This window comes from Cavia porcellus, unplaced genomic scaffold (assembly GCF_034190915.1).
Source record: "Cavia porcellus strain 051 isolate PalLab524CR breed Dunkin Hartley unplaced genomic scaffold, mCavPor4.1 scaffold_27, whole genome shotgun sequence".
Lineage (NCBI taxonomy): Eukaryota > Metazoa > Chordata > Mammalia > Rodentia > Caviidae > Cavia > Cavia porcellus.
In genome coordinates, this window is record NW_026947510.1 from 51,134,044 (window position 1) to 51,148,120 (window position 14,077).

Genomic DNA, 14,077 nt, shown 5'->3' on the forward strand with positions numbered 1-14,077 from the left:
ATTGGTTTCTGCTCTGATTTTTGCAATTTCTTTGCTTATACTATCTCTAGATTTGGATTGTTCTTGTTTTTCTAGGATCTTGAGATATATCATTAGATTATTTATTTGGACTTGCTCTATTTTTCTAATGTGGGGATTTACAGCTATAAATTTCCCTCTTAGGACTGCTTTCATTGTGTCCAATAGTTTTGATATGTTAGCATTATCCTTTAATTTTAGGAACTGTTTTATTATTACTAAATTTCTTCTGTGACTCATTGTTTTTGAAGAATATACTGTTTACTTTCCCTGTATTTGCATAATTTCTGTAGTTTATTTTGCCATTAATTTCTACTTTCATAGTAGTGTGATCTCATAGTATGCATGGTGAAAATTGCAGTTGTTTTTTATTTACTTAACTATGCTATATTTGCTAATTGTGGTTTGTTTTAGAGAAATTCCATGTGCTGCTGAGAGTAATGTATGTTTTATTGTTGTCAGATGGAGCATGCAATATACCATGTATCTATTACATCCATTTGTTCAAAGGCTTGTTCTACTATTTTTAAAATTTTTATTCAGTTGATCTATTTGTGATAAAGGAATATAATCCTACTGATATTTATCAGATCTTTTATTTCTAATTGGGTTTGTTTTATGAAAATGTGTGCACTATATGAAATTGGTGCATATATGTTTATGATTGCTATCTCTTCGTCTTGGATAGTCCTATTAACTGATAGGTAGTTACTTTCTTTCACTCTTCTGATCACTTTTAAAGTCTAAATTATCTGAAAATAGGGTAGCTACTCCTGCTTGATTTGGGATTCTTGTTGCAAATAACATTATTTTCCCTCCTTTGACTTTCAGTCTATGAATTTCTTTTTGGGTTAAATATGCTTCTCATATACTGCATGTTGTTGGATTTTGTTTCTTGATCCATCCTATGAATCCATGACTTTTACTGGGAAAATGAGACTATACACACTGATGATTATACTGGTAGATATTGACTTATTCCTGTCAGTGTATTATTTTACTGCTACTGATACCTTTTCTTTCCCTCCTACTTCGTTGCTCACCCTGCCTGTGCATTCATTATATTTTGGCCTTTTGCTGTTGTTAGCCTTGTTGACTCTTTCTACAATATACTTGAGAACTTTTTGGAGTGCTGGTTTGGTGTCTTGAATATTTTTGATGTTCTTTTATCATGGAAGTATCTTAAGTCCTCATCAATTTTGAAAGATAATTTTGCAGAATAAATCATTTGGGTTGGAAGTTGTTTCTTTTCTCTTTCAGGACTTGAAACTCCTCACTCTAGGTTCTTCTTCACTTTAAGGTTTGTATTGATAAATCCACTGTAATTCTGAAGATTTTCTTTTACAAGTGATTCGTTGCTTTTCTGTAACCGCTTTTAGAATTTGTTTTTGTGTTGGATTTCTGGTATTTTGGCTATGATGTGTATGGAAGTGGTTCTTTTCTGCTCATGGCTATTTACTTATCTATATGTTAAATTCTTTTTCCATGTTTGGAAATTTTTGCTATTATTTCTTTAAATAGTGTTTTTAATAACCTTTGTGTTATCTTCTAACTTTTCATTAATTTCAGCTTTTCTTGCATCATCTATCAATTGTTGATTTTCTTTGTACTTTTATTGTTTTTATGGTGTCTTGCATTAATTGATCACCAATCACAATCCTGCCTTCTAAATCTGACACTCTGTCTTCACATTGGTCACTTCTGCTACTTATATTTTCAGTAGAATTGCTGATCTCCTGGATTTTTTAAAGAACAATTTTATGGATGCCAGTTGTTTTCTCTCAGGATATTCATGATTTTCATCTTTTCCTGTAGCTGCTCCAGTTTTTTTTATTAAAGCTTTCTCTAGATTCGCCAATCATTTCTTCCATTAGGATCATTATCTGTTGAATTATATATTTTTGAGTTCACCAAATACCTTATAGATCTGTTTTATCTCTAACAACCCTTTCAGATATTTTATGTACAGGGCCTCTGATTTCCTCCTCCTTTATTCCCTCTAGTTAGTTTCGGAAGAGGGTTGGGGGTTTTTGCAGGCATTTTGCTGCCTTTTTCTCTCATGCTTCTATTTTTTCTTTGTTTTTTGAGCTGAGGCTTGCAGAATGATTATGGTGGGTAGCTTTGTTGCTAATATGGAAACCTCTTTAATGTCCACTGTTTGGAGATATGCCTCTAGGTGTAGCTGATCATTGCCATTTGCCTCTGTCCCAGGATCCAACTGCCTTTGTCTTTTTGCCCTGATACTCAGTTCTTTGTGAATGGGCATTGTTTATGATCCACAGGCAACCCAGACATTGTCATATGGAGAAAACCAATCAATAACAATAACTTTGGTTAAAGTAGGAAAGTAAACAACGATAGTGTCAAATACAAACTGGATAATAACAACCCTAACAATCAATAATATATTGCCCTTAACTGTAGAAAAGAGATCTATAGTTACAATATAAATACTAAATCAAACCAAATATTGATCTACAATAAATATCTACTCAGTAGAACATTATCTCCATTAACATTATAACAATGTTGAACTATAGTAAGATAGGTTTAACTATCTATAGATTCACAAAGCTTAATTATTATACTTGAAGAATAGAGGCAGTGTGCAGTGGAAACCTGAATAAAGGAGTAAAAAGGGAGTAAATAAAAGAAATAAAAGTATCAGAAAAAAATAAATAATAGAAATAAAGAATAAACTGAAGGACAAAAAAGATAATTATACAAGTTAAAAGAGAGCAAGGAAAGAAAAGAGTGTGAGAAAAAGAGGAATAAATCAAAATCAAACAAATAACAAAGATAATATTAGTTTTTAAAAGGGACAAGAAAATGGGAGCTAAAACTCCACACATCATCAAAACATAATAAGAAAGAAAACAACAACAAAAGCTCAATAGAGGTGAAAACAAAAAGAACTGGATCAAAATAAAAAAGATTCCAGTGTATTTAGAGATGAGTGGCTACATCCAGGACCTATAGTCTTTTAGAAACTAGCAAATCATGGGTCTCTCTGAAGTACTTAACAGTCTGTGGGCTTGTGAGGCAACCTTTCTGCTCAAGAAGTCTCCCTATCTCTAAACCCTTGACCGTAGCCCCTACCCAAGTTGAGACTCACACTGGTACATAGAGGAGCAATCAGACCCTGGTCTCCTCTGGATGGAGGCAGCAGGGAAGATGCTCAAGCAGACCACAGGACTCAATGCCATTGCCATCAGAACCAGCCACCTCTAAAAACCAGACCCATCAACCCTGTCCTCCATCACAGAGTGCAGACCCCGTGTCTTTACTAGTCTGAGCTTGAACTTCTCAGGGGGGTCTAGGGGAATATGTCTATCCCATATCCTCTCCCAATCTGTCTCCTCTGGCTCTCATCCAGTCCCTGGGGGAGGGTAACATTTCAGTCCTGGGGTTAAGCTGTGATGTAGGTGTTTTGTAACTTAGTCCCACATGGTCAGCCCCTTTGCAAAATGGCACCTGATTAAACTCTTGCAGGATGATTGGTGCTGCATTAGATTTCTTTTCTAGTCCTACCCAGCTGTGAAGAAGTCATTCTCAGTGTAAATTCTCACATTGCTTTTTGTTTTGTTTCTGTTTTTTAGTTTCTATCAGTTGTGGGCTTTTCTTAGAGCTAGTGTTGTTGGCCCATCAATTATGTCTCCCGCAAGCAGCCAGTTTCTCTGGGCAGGCTCACTTCTTCTCCAGGGTGTTGGCTTCGTCCTCAGTCAGGTCAGTTTGAGAGTCACCTGTGTGGGCCTGTGCTGCAGGCAACCAAGGTGTAGAGCCTGCTAGAAGTTGGAAGTTTGGAGTTTGAAACCCATGGTACAGACAGGATTCTTGAGGTGAAATTTTAAAATAATAATTTGCAAATAATTAGTGTATTATGTATGTTATTATGGTTTCAGCACTAACTAAAATTTCCTCTACACTTAGATTTCATAAGATTTTATGATATGCAGAGTAATCTTAATTTTCACATTTCCATCCAGAAAAACATGCAGTTCCTCGGAACATGGACTTAGAGCTCAAGACACAGCCAGACAGCCAAGCTGGGTAAGAACTTGAAGCCGGTGTTAGTTTGCAAAGATGAACCCAGAGCTCTGGCATTGGGGAAAAGGGTGTAGGCTTCCTTTAATTAAGCATAAATGTACTCTTGTACCAGTAGCCGTGTAGCAAGCATTGTTTTCTTACTGGTCTCTGCTCTGCACATGAATATCAGTTCTTGCAGGGAACTAATATTCCATGAAACTTGATTAAATATTTTGAAATAAAAGTGAAAGAGTTAGGTGCACGACATTGCACGCAGAGCACTCCAAGGACAGAAACTGCCCACTCTGATCCCTCCCCTGTGAGACCCAGGAAGACAAGAATGTGTTAGCTGATATGCAACTAAGTTCTTTAGCTTAAGATAATTAGTACATTTAATGTTGATAGTCCAGTAATCAGCAGAGGTACCATCACCAGCAGCCACAGTGTGGAAAGCAACAAGGGATTGCTAATATGGTGAGTTAGTGAACTGCAGGTGCACTATTTTGCAGAGCCAGATTGAGGTCACATCCTAAACAGGGAGGTGTGGCTGCCTGACACACGGAGTTTTTCAGCAAAGTGTCAAATTCAGGATATTTGGTTTAATTAAGAAACATATGAAGCAAAGCTTGTAGTATCTCTGAACCACACTGTAATACAGTGTTAGGTCTGATACACAGGGCCATAGTTGATGTTTGCAATGACACTGTTACTTGTGCTTTTATTGTGTCCTTATGCACCTGCAGGCAACGCAAGATCAGAGTGGTGTGAACTATAACACTGCACCGTTAGGGCTCCTCGCAGGACTCACATTTTTGCCTTCATACCCGTTCTCTATGAGCTGATTTACATTGACTCATGAACTGATAATTGAGTCCAGATTTGTGAACCTAAAGGATTTTGGTGATTGTATACTTGATTTTTAACCCTTTTCATTGAGGAAGTATGTGCTGTGTGTGGGAGGGGAGGCTTTAAAATTTTTATTTAATTTATTTTTTTGGAGGAGATTTATTAAAAACTATGCACATACCTACATGGACAGTCATATACAGTCAGCACTCAATCCCATGGATTCCACATTTGTGACTCAGCCTACCATAGTTCAGATTCTCTGTATTCAGGCCCGTGATGGCTGTGCCTGTACGAACATGCCCTGAATTTCTTTCCCTTGTCACCATTCCCTAAGTAATACAGAATAACAACTGTTTACATGGCCTGATCATTTCTTGGAGTATTATAGTTATCCAGAAATGGTGGATACAGGAAGATGTGTGGGGGTTATAGCAAAACTGTGCCATTTTATGTGAGGAATTGGAGTGTCTTCATATTTTGGTATCCTCTTCTGTGGACAGTGAGGCACAACTAGATGTCAGTGAGGAGACTTGATGCCAACAGGCAGAGGACAGAAACAGCAGACAGATGCAGACAGATGGGGCTTCATGGGGTCCAGCTGCTACATCAGAGCTCCAGCGCGAGCTCCCATGTTCCTCTGAGTGGGTCACCTTTACTCTTGGGATCCCTCACTGAAAATGAGAAGGAGCCTCTGATCCTCTCCCAGGTTCCTTGCAGCAATGGTCTCATTCTCTGGGCCAGGACACATCAGCGTCACCAGCAGCCTCTGTCCCAGAAGGAAATAAATGTACCAGTAGCTCTGGGGAAGGTGGCTCTTCTCTCTGACACTGCTTTGGACAGTTTGGGACTCAGCTGAGCTGACCAAGACCCCTTAATACTCAGACCTAAGAAATGTTAGGGTAAGCGGGGCTGGACCCTGTGTCCCAAACTTTTTTCACAAAGCACCAGTCGCACTTGCCTTGGGGCCACAGAAAGTTGGACAAGTACCTAAGACCATGCCCACCACATCAGTCAGAGTTCCTCTTGATCTCTCAGTGTGTCACAGTAGCCAGAACCAAGGATGTCAACGTGGAGGATGTCTTATACCATCCAACCCTGTCCTCCCTGGCTCACCTCGCCCAGTAGAATTCCTACCCTCTGCCCAACACTTGGCCTCTGCTTTCTCTTGTGTTTCCTTCCATTGGTCCCAAGTTTTTTCTCAGTATTCCCTACTACTGTCCACAGCAGGGCTGTCTTTCTGGGGTACAATCCCAGAAGTGGCCCTCGGGATGAGTCTACTTACCTCATGTCTGTGCCCAGGGTTGAGGCTGCTCCTATGGTTCTTTCTTTACCCACATGCCCTGTTCACACCAGTAGCTGCCTCCAAAGATTGAACTTCTCAGTGACCCTATGGGACTCTTCCAGGGCCATTTTGAGGAGCTGCTGAAGGGTTTAATGTTGGGACTGACAGAACATCAGGAGCCACACAGGCTGGCTGAAGAGTTGGCCTTTTCCCCCAGGAGGCTGAAGCCGAGCCTTTGCTTCACTCATTCCCACAGGGAGAAGGATGACATAATTCCTGAGGACGACGTGGGCTTATATGACGGAAATCTGACAGCCGAAGAAATAAAATTTTTGGAAGAGTTTCCCGAGTGGAAAAAGGAGCAGGAAAAGTATATCACCACACTTCGTGCCTTTGCAGAGGATGCTGACAAAATGCACAAAAAATTCACCAAGTCCAAAATGGTGTCCAATTCTGTCACCGTTGCTTCCGAAGTGGCGAGCATGGTGGGTTTAGCCCTTGTGCCCGTCACCGCAGGTGCGAGCTTGCTACTCTCAACTGCAAGCAAAGGTGTGTCAGCAGCAGCTGTCGTTACCACGATGGTGACAGAGTTGAGAGAAAAATCTCACAGTAAAAAACTCCGTGCTCAGGCCAGTAGCCAAGTGCCCATGAGTGTCCAAGAGCCCAAAGATGCAGAAGAAAAGCAGTCATCTAATCTCACGGCTTCTGGTCAGGCTCTGCACAGGTGTGGGAGAGCCCTGCAGGTTATCAAGAAGGGCATCCGGGCCCTTTGGCCTATCAAATCCCCACCACGCTCAGGTACTTCTGCCAAGCATCTTCGGACTGCTGGGAAAGTCTCAGCACCAGCCAGAACACAGGTGCAGAAGGCCAGTTCAGGTAAAGTGCTGACTGTGGCAAAAATAGCCCGCATGAGTGTTAGGGCCTTCGCTTCCATGTCTCTTAACGAGGGTATGGCTGCTCTCTGGAAGAACTGGAAGCAACTGAGGGATGAGTCAAAGCCAGAGCTCGCAGAAGAACTCAGGGCCCAAGCTCGGGAGCTGGAAGAGGTGCTGGAGCAGTACAGCAAATGCTATGATGAGCTGCTAAAAAAGGTGAGGACAGGATTTTGAAAGTGGGGTGTGAGGGGGGCACTTTAACTGGGACCCACGGTAGGCAATATTGTCCAGCAGGGCTGGGGAGAGCTCCTGTGCACTTGGTGTAAAGTTTGCATGGATACACTTCAGGATGTGACTTTGGGTGTCCCTTGAGGTCCACAGAGTATGATGGACACCTTGGAATGTGGGTACCTGTCCTGGTCAAGCCTGATCACACCTTTTGTTTCTCCCTTGAGTCCCTTTGGACCCTCTGCTAGGAAAAAGCTGTTGCTTACTTTAGAGAAGATGTCACCAAACCCCTTTGCCGGTATTCTAACCTGAAATGTGTTCCCCTGCAATTCCTGGGTCAAAGTCCCAAACCCCAGTGCGACTGTTTGAAGGTGAGGCCTTTGGGAGATGATTAGGGTGCAGAGATCCTAAGAGTCCTCATCAGACAGGATTAAGGTCCGTAACAAAGACATGTGAGGGGCCTCCCCACATCCCAGAGACCAGCGGAGGAGAAGCCGTAAGAGGACACACAATGAGAAGCAGTGCGAAGAAAGCCCCTGGCTGGAAATAAACATGCCTGCACATTGTCCTGGTTTATAGCTTCTAGAAGTGCGAGATAATGAATTTCTTTTGCATCAGCTGCTCTATCTGAGGCATTTTGTTAAGGCAGCCCAAGATGACCAGGGTAGGGAGGTTATGTGGCTGGGTTAGTGTCAAGGTGTTCAGGCTTCTATCAGTTGTTTAGATTGGATCATTCAGGGCCAACAAAGAATGTAGGAGGCTGATGCATCCATGGTCTGATCTCCAGCCCCAGTGGGTTCAGTGCATGGGGAGGGCTCCCTCTGTTCTTCACAGGAGCCTTTACAGGGTAGCCTCACCTGGAGGTAGGGAAGTCAGGGTCCCTGGTGCCTCTTTCATAAGGGCACTAATCCCAGTCATGAGGGACCCAGCCTTATGCCTTGTGTTGGTTAATTTTCTCTCATTACCGAGACGAAATACCCAATGCTCTGGATCCAAGGCAGAGTAGTATGATGAGGGGCAACAGTTCAAGGGGGCAGAAGGCAGCAAAAACAGCAAGAGAAGAGTAGGGCATCAGGCCTCTTTTTCTTCCTTATCTTGCATGCAAGCAGCCCACCCCAGGGCAGATGTAGTGCTCACACTCCCAGTCTCAGCACCAGAAAATGAACCAATCACAAACTCTAGATTCAGTCACCTTCAAAGTGCCTGCTCCCCCATGACCACATGAGGCTTTCAAGACACAAACCATAACACACCTTAATTACCTCCCAAATTCCTTACCACCTAAGCACATCGCATGGGGGTTTAGGTTTAAATCTGAGTTTAGGAACAAATAGTCACACAATAGTCACCGAGTTCTTGGTGCTAAATAATGGGAGACTCGGGACAGCGGGCCTCTTAATTCTATGCTGGGGTTCCCAGGGGTCCCTTGTTGTTCTGTTCAAAGAACTAGACAACACAAGATGGGCACAGGGTACACACATGTACTCCCAGTACTTGGGACACAGGAGGATTGCTTGGAAGTTTGAGGCCAGCCTGGGTTACACAGTGAGTGCAAGACCAGCCTCAACTGCAAAACAAGACGCTGTCTCAAAAAAAAAAAAAAAAAAAAAAAAAAAAAGAAAAGAAAAAAAAAGGATGAGAGAAATAAAGATGCACAAGTTTTATATTTACTCACGATACTGAAGGCAGTATTAAAAGTTAAGTGGGGGAGTGTGCTTTGTAGAGCAAATGTGAGCCAGTTAAGAAGGAGCTGCTTAGGAAGAAGTATGTCCTAAAAATTGCAGGACAGGTCAGTGAAAAGGATCACAGCGGCCATGAGCTTAATGGTGGCTTTTTGGTCTTGTCTTGTTTTGTTTCTTCTTTTTTTAGGCAGAGTCTCACAGTCTTACTCAGACCTGCCTTGAACTTCCACGATCCTCCTGCCTCAGGCTCCTGAGTGCTGAGACTAGAGGCAGCGCCACCGTACTGGGCAGGCTGGAGTCTTTTATAAACCCATTCTTACATCAGATCAGGGCCATTCCAGGCAGGCTTTGGAAGCTGTTCCGCCCATGTGGGCTGGCCATGATTGACAGGTCTCAGGGACTGACAGGTCGGGCCCAATTGTCCAACTGATTTGCTGTGCCCTGGTCTCCTGCTTCATACCCTGAAAGACATAAATCCATAGTTCTGTGGGGGCTGCAGAGAATGTCTGTCTTCATACGGCTACCTCATCTGAAAAGGGTTGTAGGTCTTACCTACAAGTGCTAGGATTATGGACATGCACCACCATACCTCGCTCCCATGTAGGGTTTTTATGACCCTTGACCCTTGAAGAAGGAACAGTTGCTTTAAATGGTTCTTGGGCTCTGCGAATAAGGCTGGGTTCCTGAGGGGCTAGAAGGCCCTCTTGCTTCGCTGGCAGTCTTTTTATTTCCCAAAGCAGGTTTAGACATGTCCCTTTGGTGTCCCTTACAGTGAATGCCAGAGACTTGCTTTGGAAGCTAGACTCTCTCTAGGAGTTGTGTTGTTTATTAATTAGCAACTCCTTCCTTTGCAGATTGTGGCATGGTCATGTAGTGTCAGATCTTTGAGCTGACATGTCACAGGGCAAGTAAAGAAGCTCTGACTTGAGTCCCCTCTTTTCCCCAATTACAGTGGGAGATTTAGAGGAGGGCTTTCTGGAAGTTGAGGTAAAAGGAGTCACTCAATTTTCTTGCTCTTGACAGTAGGGTCACCTGTGGATTTGCCATGAGAGATGCATATGTCCATGGACAGGGACATTATAGGTCCCCAGGGCACTTCAGTCCTCTTCATCAGAGTAGGAAGTGAGGGTCTTGGCTGCCCGGCTCTGGGGGTGGGGGCAGTCAATTCTCCAGTGCCATGAGTCAGGGGCATCAGTTGCCAGATGCACACAGCAGGGTGCAGGCAGTGGCTTGGCACAGCGGCACGCCCAGTGTCCAGGTTTTTTGAACTTAAAGCAGGCTTTATTGGCTGTGGGTTTTTGCTTTGGATGACTTAGGTGTGCTGAAGCCACTGCCACCTGGAGCAGCTATCATTTTGATCTGTCTTTTCTCCCCTCATCCCTTCTCTTTTCATCTTCCTCTAGATTCCTTCAGCTGCTCCCTACAGAAAAGGGTGCCTCCAGCAATTGGGTCATAGTGTCCAGAGGCCCATCTGCAAACCTGCCAGGGTCTTTTGAAAATCCTGGTCTCTCCGGGACATAGGCTGACCATATCCAACTGAGAATGGGCATCTGAGGAAAGGCCCATCAAAAACACCAGTATCCATTTCCTAAGAGGCCTCTTTAGGTATTATAGTTTCTGGGCTTTTCCAGAAATAGTCATAGGCGCCTGAACATAAGGGGTTTCACACCACCATCCATGCATTTTGCAAATATGATCTAACTGAAAAAATACTACTACAACTTAAACTGCCATTCATATCCATCTCTCATCACTTCCTAGTTCATATTGGGCCCAAATGATATAGCAATAAAGATAAACTGTTACAGACAAGGGTGGATCCCTAGGACTCCTGCTAGTGTGGGGCCTATGAGGACTGTGATAACTAAGTCTGAGGTTTTTCAGCTGGCATCCTCTACAAGAGGAGGAGACCTGCTGAGTTTCCTTGTGAGACTCAGTCACTACTGGCCAGGCATCTCCAGCTAAAGCAACAGGGCTGCTTTGCCTTAGTCCTCTCCATAGCCTGCAAACTACTGTGACTCCTTCAGGTAAAATCGTTCCCAGGTTTTTTTTTTTTTTTTTTTCTTGATACCAGGAATCAAACTCAGGACCTTGCACTTGCCAGGCAGGCACTGTGCCACTGAGTTATTCCCCCAAACCTATTGTTCCCAGTTTTTGAGGATAGAGTTTAATGCTGAGGTGGCTGGGATGTGTGGGATGTTTCCCACACTGCATTGCGGGGCCTTTGGAGAAAGAAGCTTAGATCCCTGGAATTCTTAAGACAGTGTTCCATGCAGAAGGAGGAGCCCTAAGAGTTTCTAAGACTTTCTTTGTGAAACACGCGCTAGACAGACATCTCTGTCTGAAGTGGCACCTGTGCCTCTTTCATTTTTCTTTCTTTAATTTATTTTACTTAGAATTCTCTATAGTGAAGAATGGAACCCCTAGTACCTCACTTAGAGACTCCTAAGGGATCTGGGTGGATGCCCCCAGGGTCTCCCTTAGCCACCTGTCTTGGTTATTTTTCTCATTGTTGAGACAAAATATCTGATGCCCAACATGAAGGAAGAAAAGGTTTATTTATCTTACAGTTTTTGGAGGTTTCAGTTTATACTCAGCTGGCTCCAAGGCAGTGTGGTACGGCTGAGAGGCAACTGTTCAGACTGGCATCAAAAAGCAAGAGTGAGAGGGCAAAAAAGGGAAAAGCAGGCCTCCTTCCCTCCCTTATATTGCATGTCGGCTCCCCTCTCCTGGGCGGGTGCAGCACTCACACCACCAATCCCAGTGCTAGACTCAGCTGCCTCCAGGACTGCATGAAGCTTGGGGGGGCCACCCAGACACAAACCATAACACCACCTGAGAAACAACATCCTGATAGTTATCTTTATAATACTTTGATATTTGGTTTAAGGTAGTAGAGATAGAAATTAGAATCATCTATGCTTATAAAATAATAACCTGTAAAAAATTGTGACATGTACTCATTAACCTCAGTGATGGTCGGCACTTCAAAGGCTTAGAAAGATGTTTAGGGTTTAAATGGATTTTTAAAAACAAAAACTGGTTCTTTAAACCCCACTTCATACCTTCAAATTGCAAGAAATTAACAAAAAAAAAATAGGACCAAAGGACTCTGCAGCAACTTTTCAAAATACTGTTAACATCTTTGGGTTTCCTGAGGCTTGTCAGTGACTTCCATCAAATACTCCCAAAAGATCTGATTCAATAGATAGGACTAAATATTTTTGCATTAATAATCCAATTCTACACACAGATTTGCTGTTGTTCTGAAGCTACAGGTGATGAAAGATAAAGCAAATGTAAAATGGATAATATGATATTTAAAAACTTACACAAAGTGCAGGCCAAAATTTACATATTTGAAAATCATTTATACTCTAAATTACCACTATTTGAATCATTCAAAGACAAATTGTACTATGATAGCTACAAAAGTTATGGGTTTGGCATGGTTCTCAAGGGGACAAGAAGGGAGGGCAGAGCAGAGGGGACAACAGATAAATTAGCAAAGTAAGACCAGCTTGGTAGGGTCCATGCTGGTGTCCAGAGACACGCTGACACAAATGACCTGGGTTTCATCTTTGGACAACTGGACAAAAATAATTATTTTGTATTTGTGTAGAAAACTAAACTTTTCCATGAATATCAAAGGTTTTGTTGCATAATCTTTTGCCACTGTTATTCACAGAAAGCTGCAGATGTTGCGGGCTCTCAAGAAGCCTCCAACCTGCAGGACAGTGGAGGACACCACCACAAGTGCCACTCCCCCCAGGCCAAGGACACCAACGTCACACCAATCACCAAGGCCAGATGGGTGCCCATGGCTGTGCCATCTGAGCTGCCACCTCCTCCCAGGCTACCGGTATAAACAGCGGGTCAAGAGTTGGCGGGAACTGGTGGTGGGCGGAATGTCCCCTGGAGCACAGAGGTGCAGCAGCTGTGGTTCTAGGACTGGCAGTGGGGGAGGAGTGCCTCCCCCAATTCAGTTACCACTGGGGTCCCAGAATCAGGGTGCCGTGTCTGCGTACTCTTGCCTCATGGGTAATGGCAGCTGCTTGGGCTGCTGCCCTGGCATGCACTGCAGATCACATTCATCAGGTGCCCTGACCCCGGGCCCATTCCAGCTCTGGTCCACTGGGTTGCAGACTGCAGTCACCTGCGAGTAGAAAATGAGAAGCTGGCAGGGGAGAGATCCGACCCTCCTCCTGATCGATGTGCCTCTTCCGCTGTTGGCAAGCCTGCTCAGGTGGTGGCGAAGGGGAATCGAGAGGCCTGCCTGGGAGAGATATCCACCCCCAAGGGAAGCAGGGCAGCTGCTGGGTGGGAAGTGATTGTGGCTCCCACCTGCCTGACCTGCACCAATGGCCCTGCCCAGTCCTTAAGGGAAGCAGCAGTGCCGATGGGCAGAAAGCCACTGTGGCTCCCATCCAGGCAGCCGGCACCAAAGGCCTAGAGGTCACTGGTAGGAAACCTGGGCTGCCCACACTGGTGGCCCCACCTGCTTGCCATTGCTTTGGACTCCACCAGAAGCACCCAGCCAGCCTTGCTGCACAGGCTTCAGTGTAGGACAAGCCTTAAAGTGATCACCTTCTGCCTTCTTTGGGGCACTCTGTGGGCATCCTCTAACCCTGGCCAGCACACAGGGCATGTGCACAAGCTTGGCATGGGAATCTGGTGCTGCACCTTGCTTGGTTCCATCACCCTCATCCCAGGAAGTGCTGGGACTGGACTCCTTCATCTGAGCCAGCCAGCCAGCCAGCCAAAACCAGTGCCCAAGTGCAAAGCCTCCTGCCAGACCCCCAGGGGCACTTGGAGCTGCTCCTCCCACCCCAAGGAGGGTTTGTGAGTATTCCCTGGCAGACACACCAAGGGCATGTTCCCCAGCCAGTGTGGGGCATGGGTAGAGGTGCACAGTTGGCTGGGCTCTGCAGTGGGACCTGAGCAGAGCAATTGTAGCTCTAGGCACACTGGGCCCCTGCTCCATGTCCCATTGCCTCTCCATACTGTGATGGTCTGCTCCGACTTATGGTTGGCTTGCCAAAAGTGTGACAGAATGCTGGAGTGCACTGTTCAAAGAATGCAGAAGTTTTATATTGGTTAAAGGTATTGACAGTAGG

The 14,077-nt window shown here is 44.3% G+C and overlaps 1 protein-coding gene across 1 annotated transcript in view; it reads left to right on the top strand.

The window, feature by feature from the left end:
* Positions 1–13,580, top strand: part of LOC134473450 (apolipoprotein L6-like) — a 29,740-nt gene extending 16,160 nt beyond the window's left edge. Inside the window, exons 4-6 of the mRNA XM_063237597.1 lie at positions 4,005–4,068; positions 6,432–7,266; positions 12,649–13,580. Coding sequence (XP_063093667.1) covers positions 4,005–4,068; positions 6,432–7,266; positions 12,649–12,828 — 1,079 coding nt within the window. The 3' untranslated portion in view covers positions 12,829–13,580. The remainder of the gene's footprint in view (positions 1–4,004; positions 4,069–6,431; positions 7,267–12,648) is intronic.
* Positions 13,581–14,077: the final 497 nt, after the last annotated feature.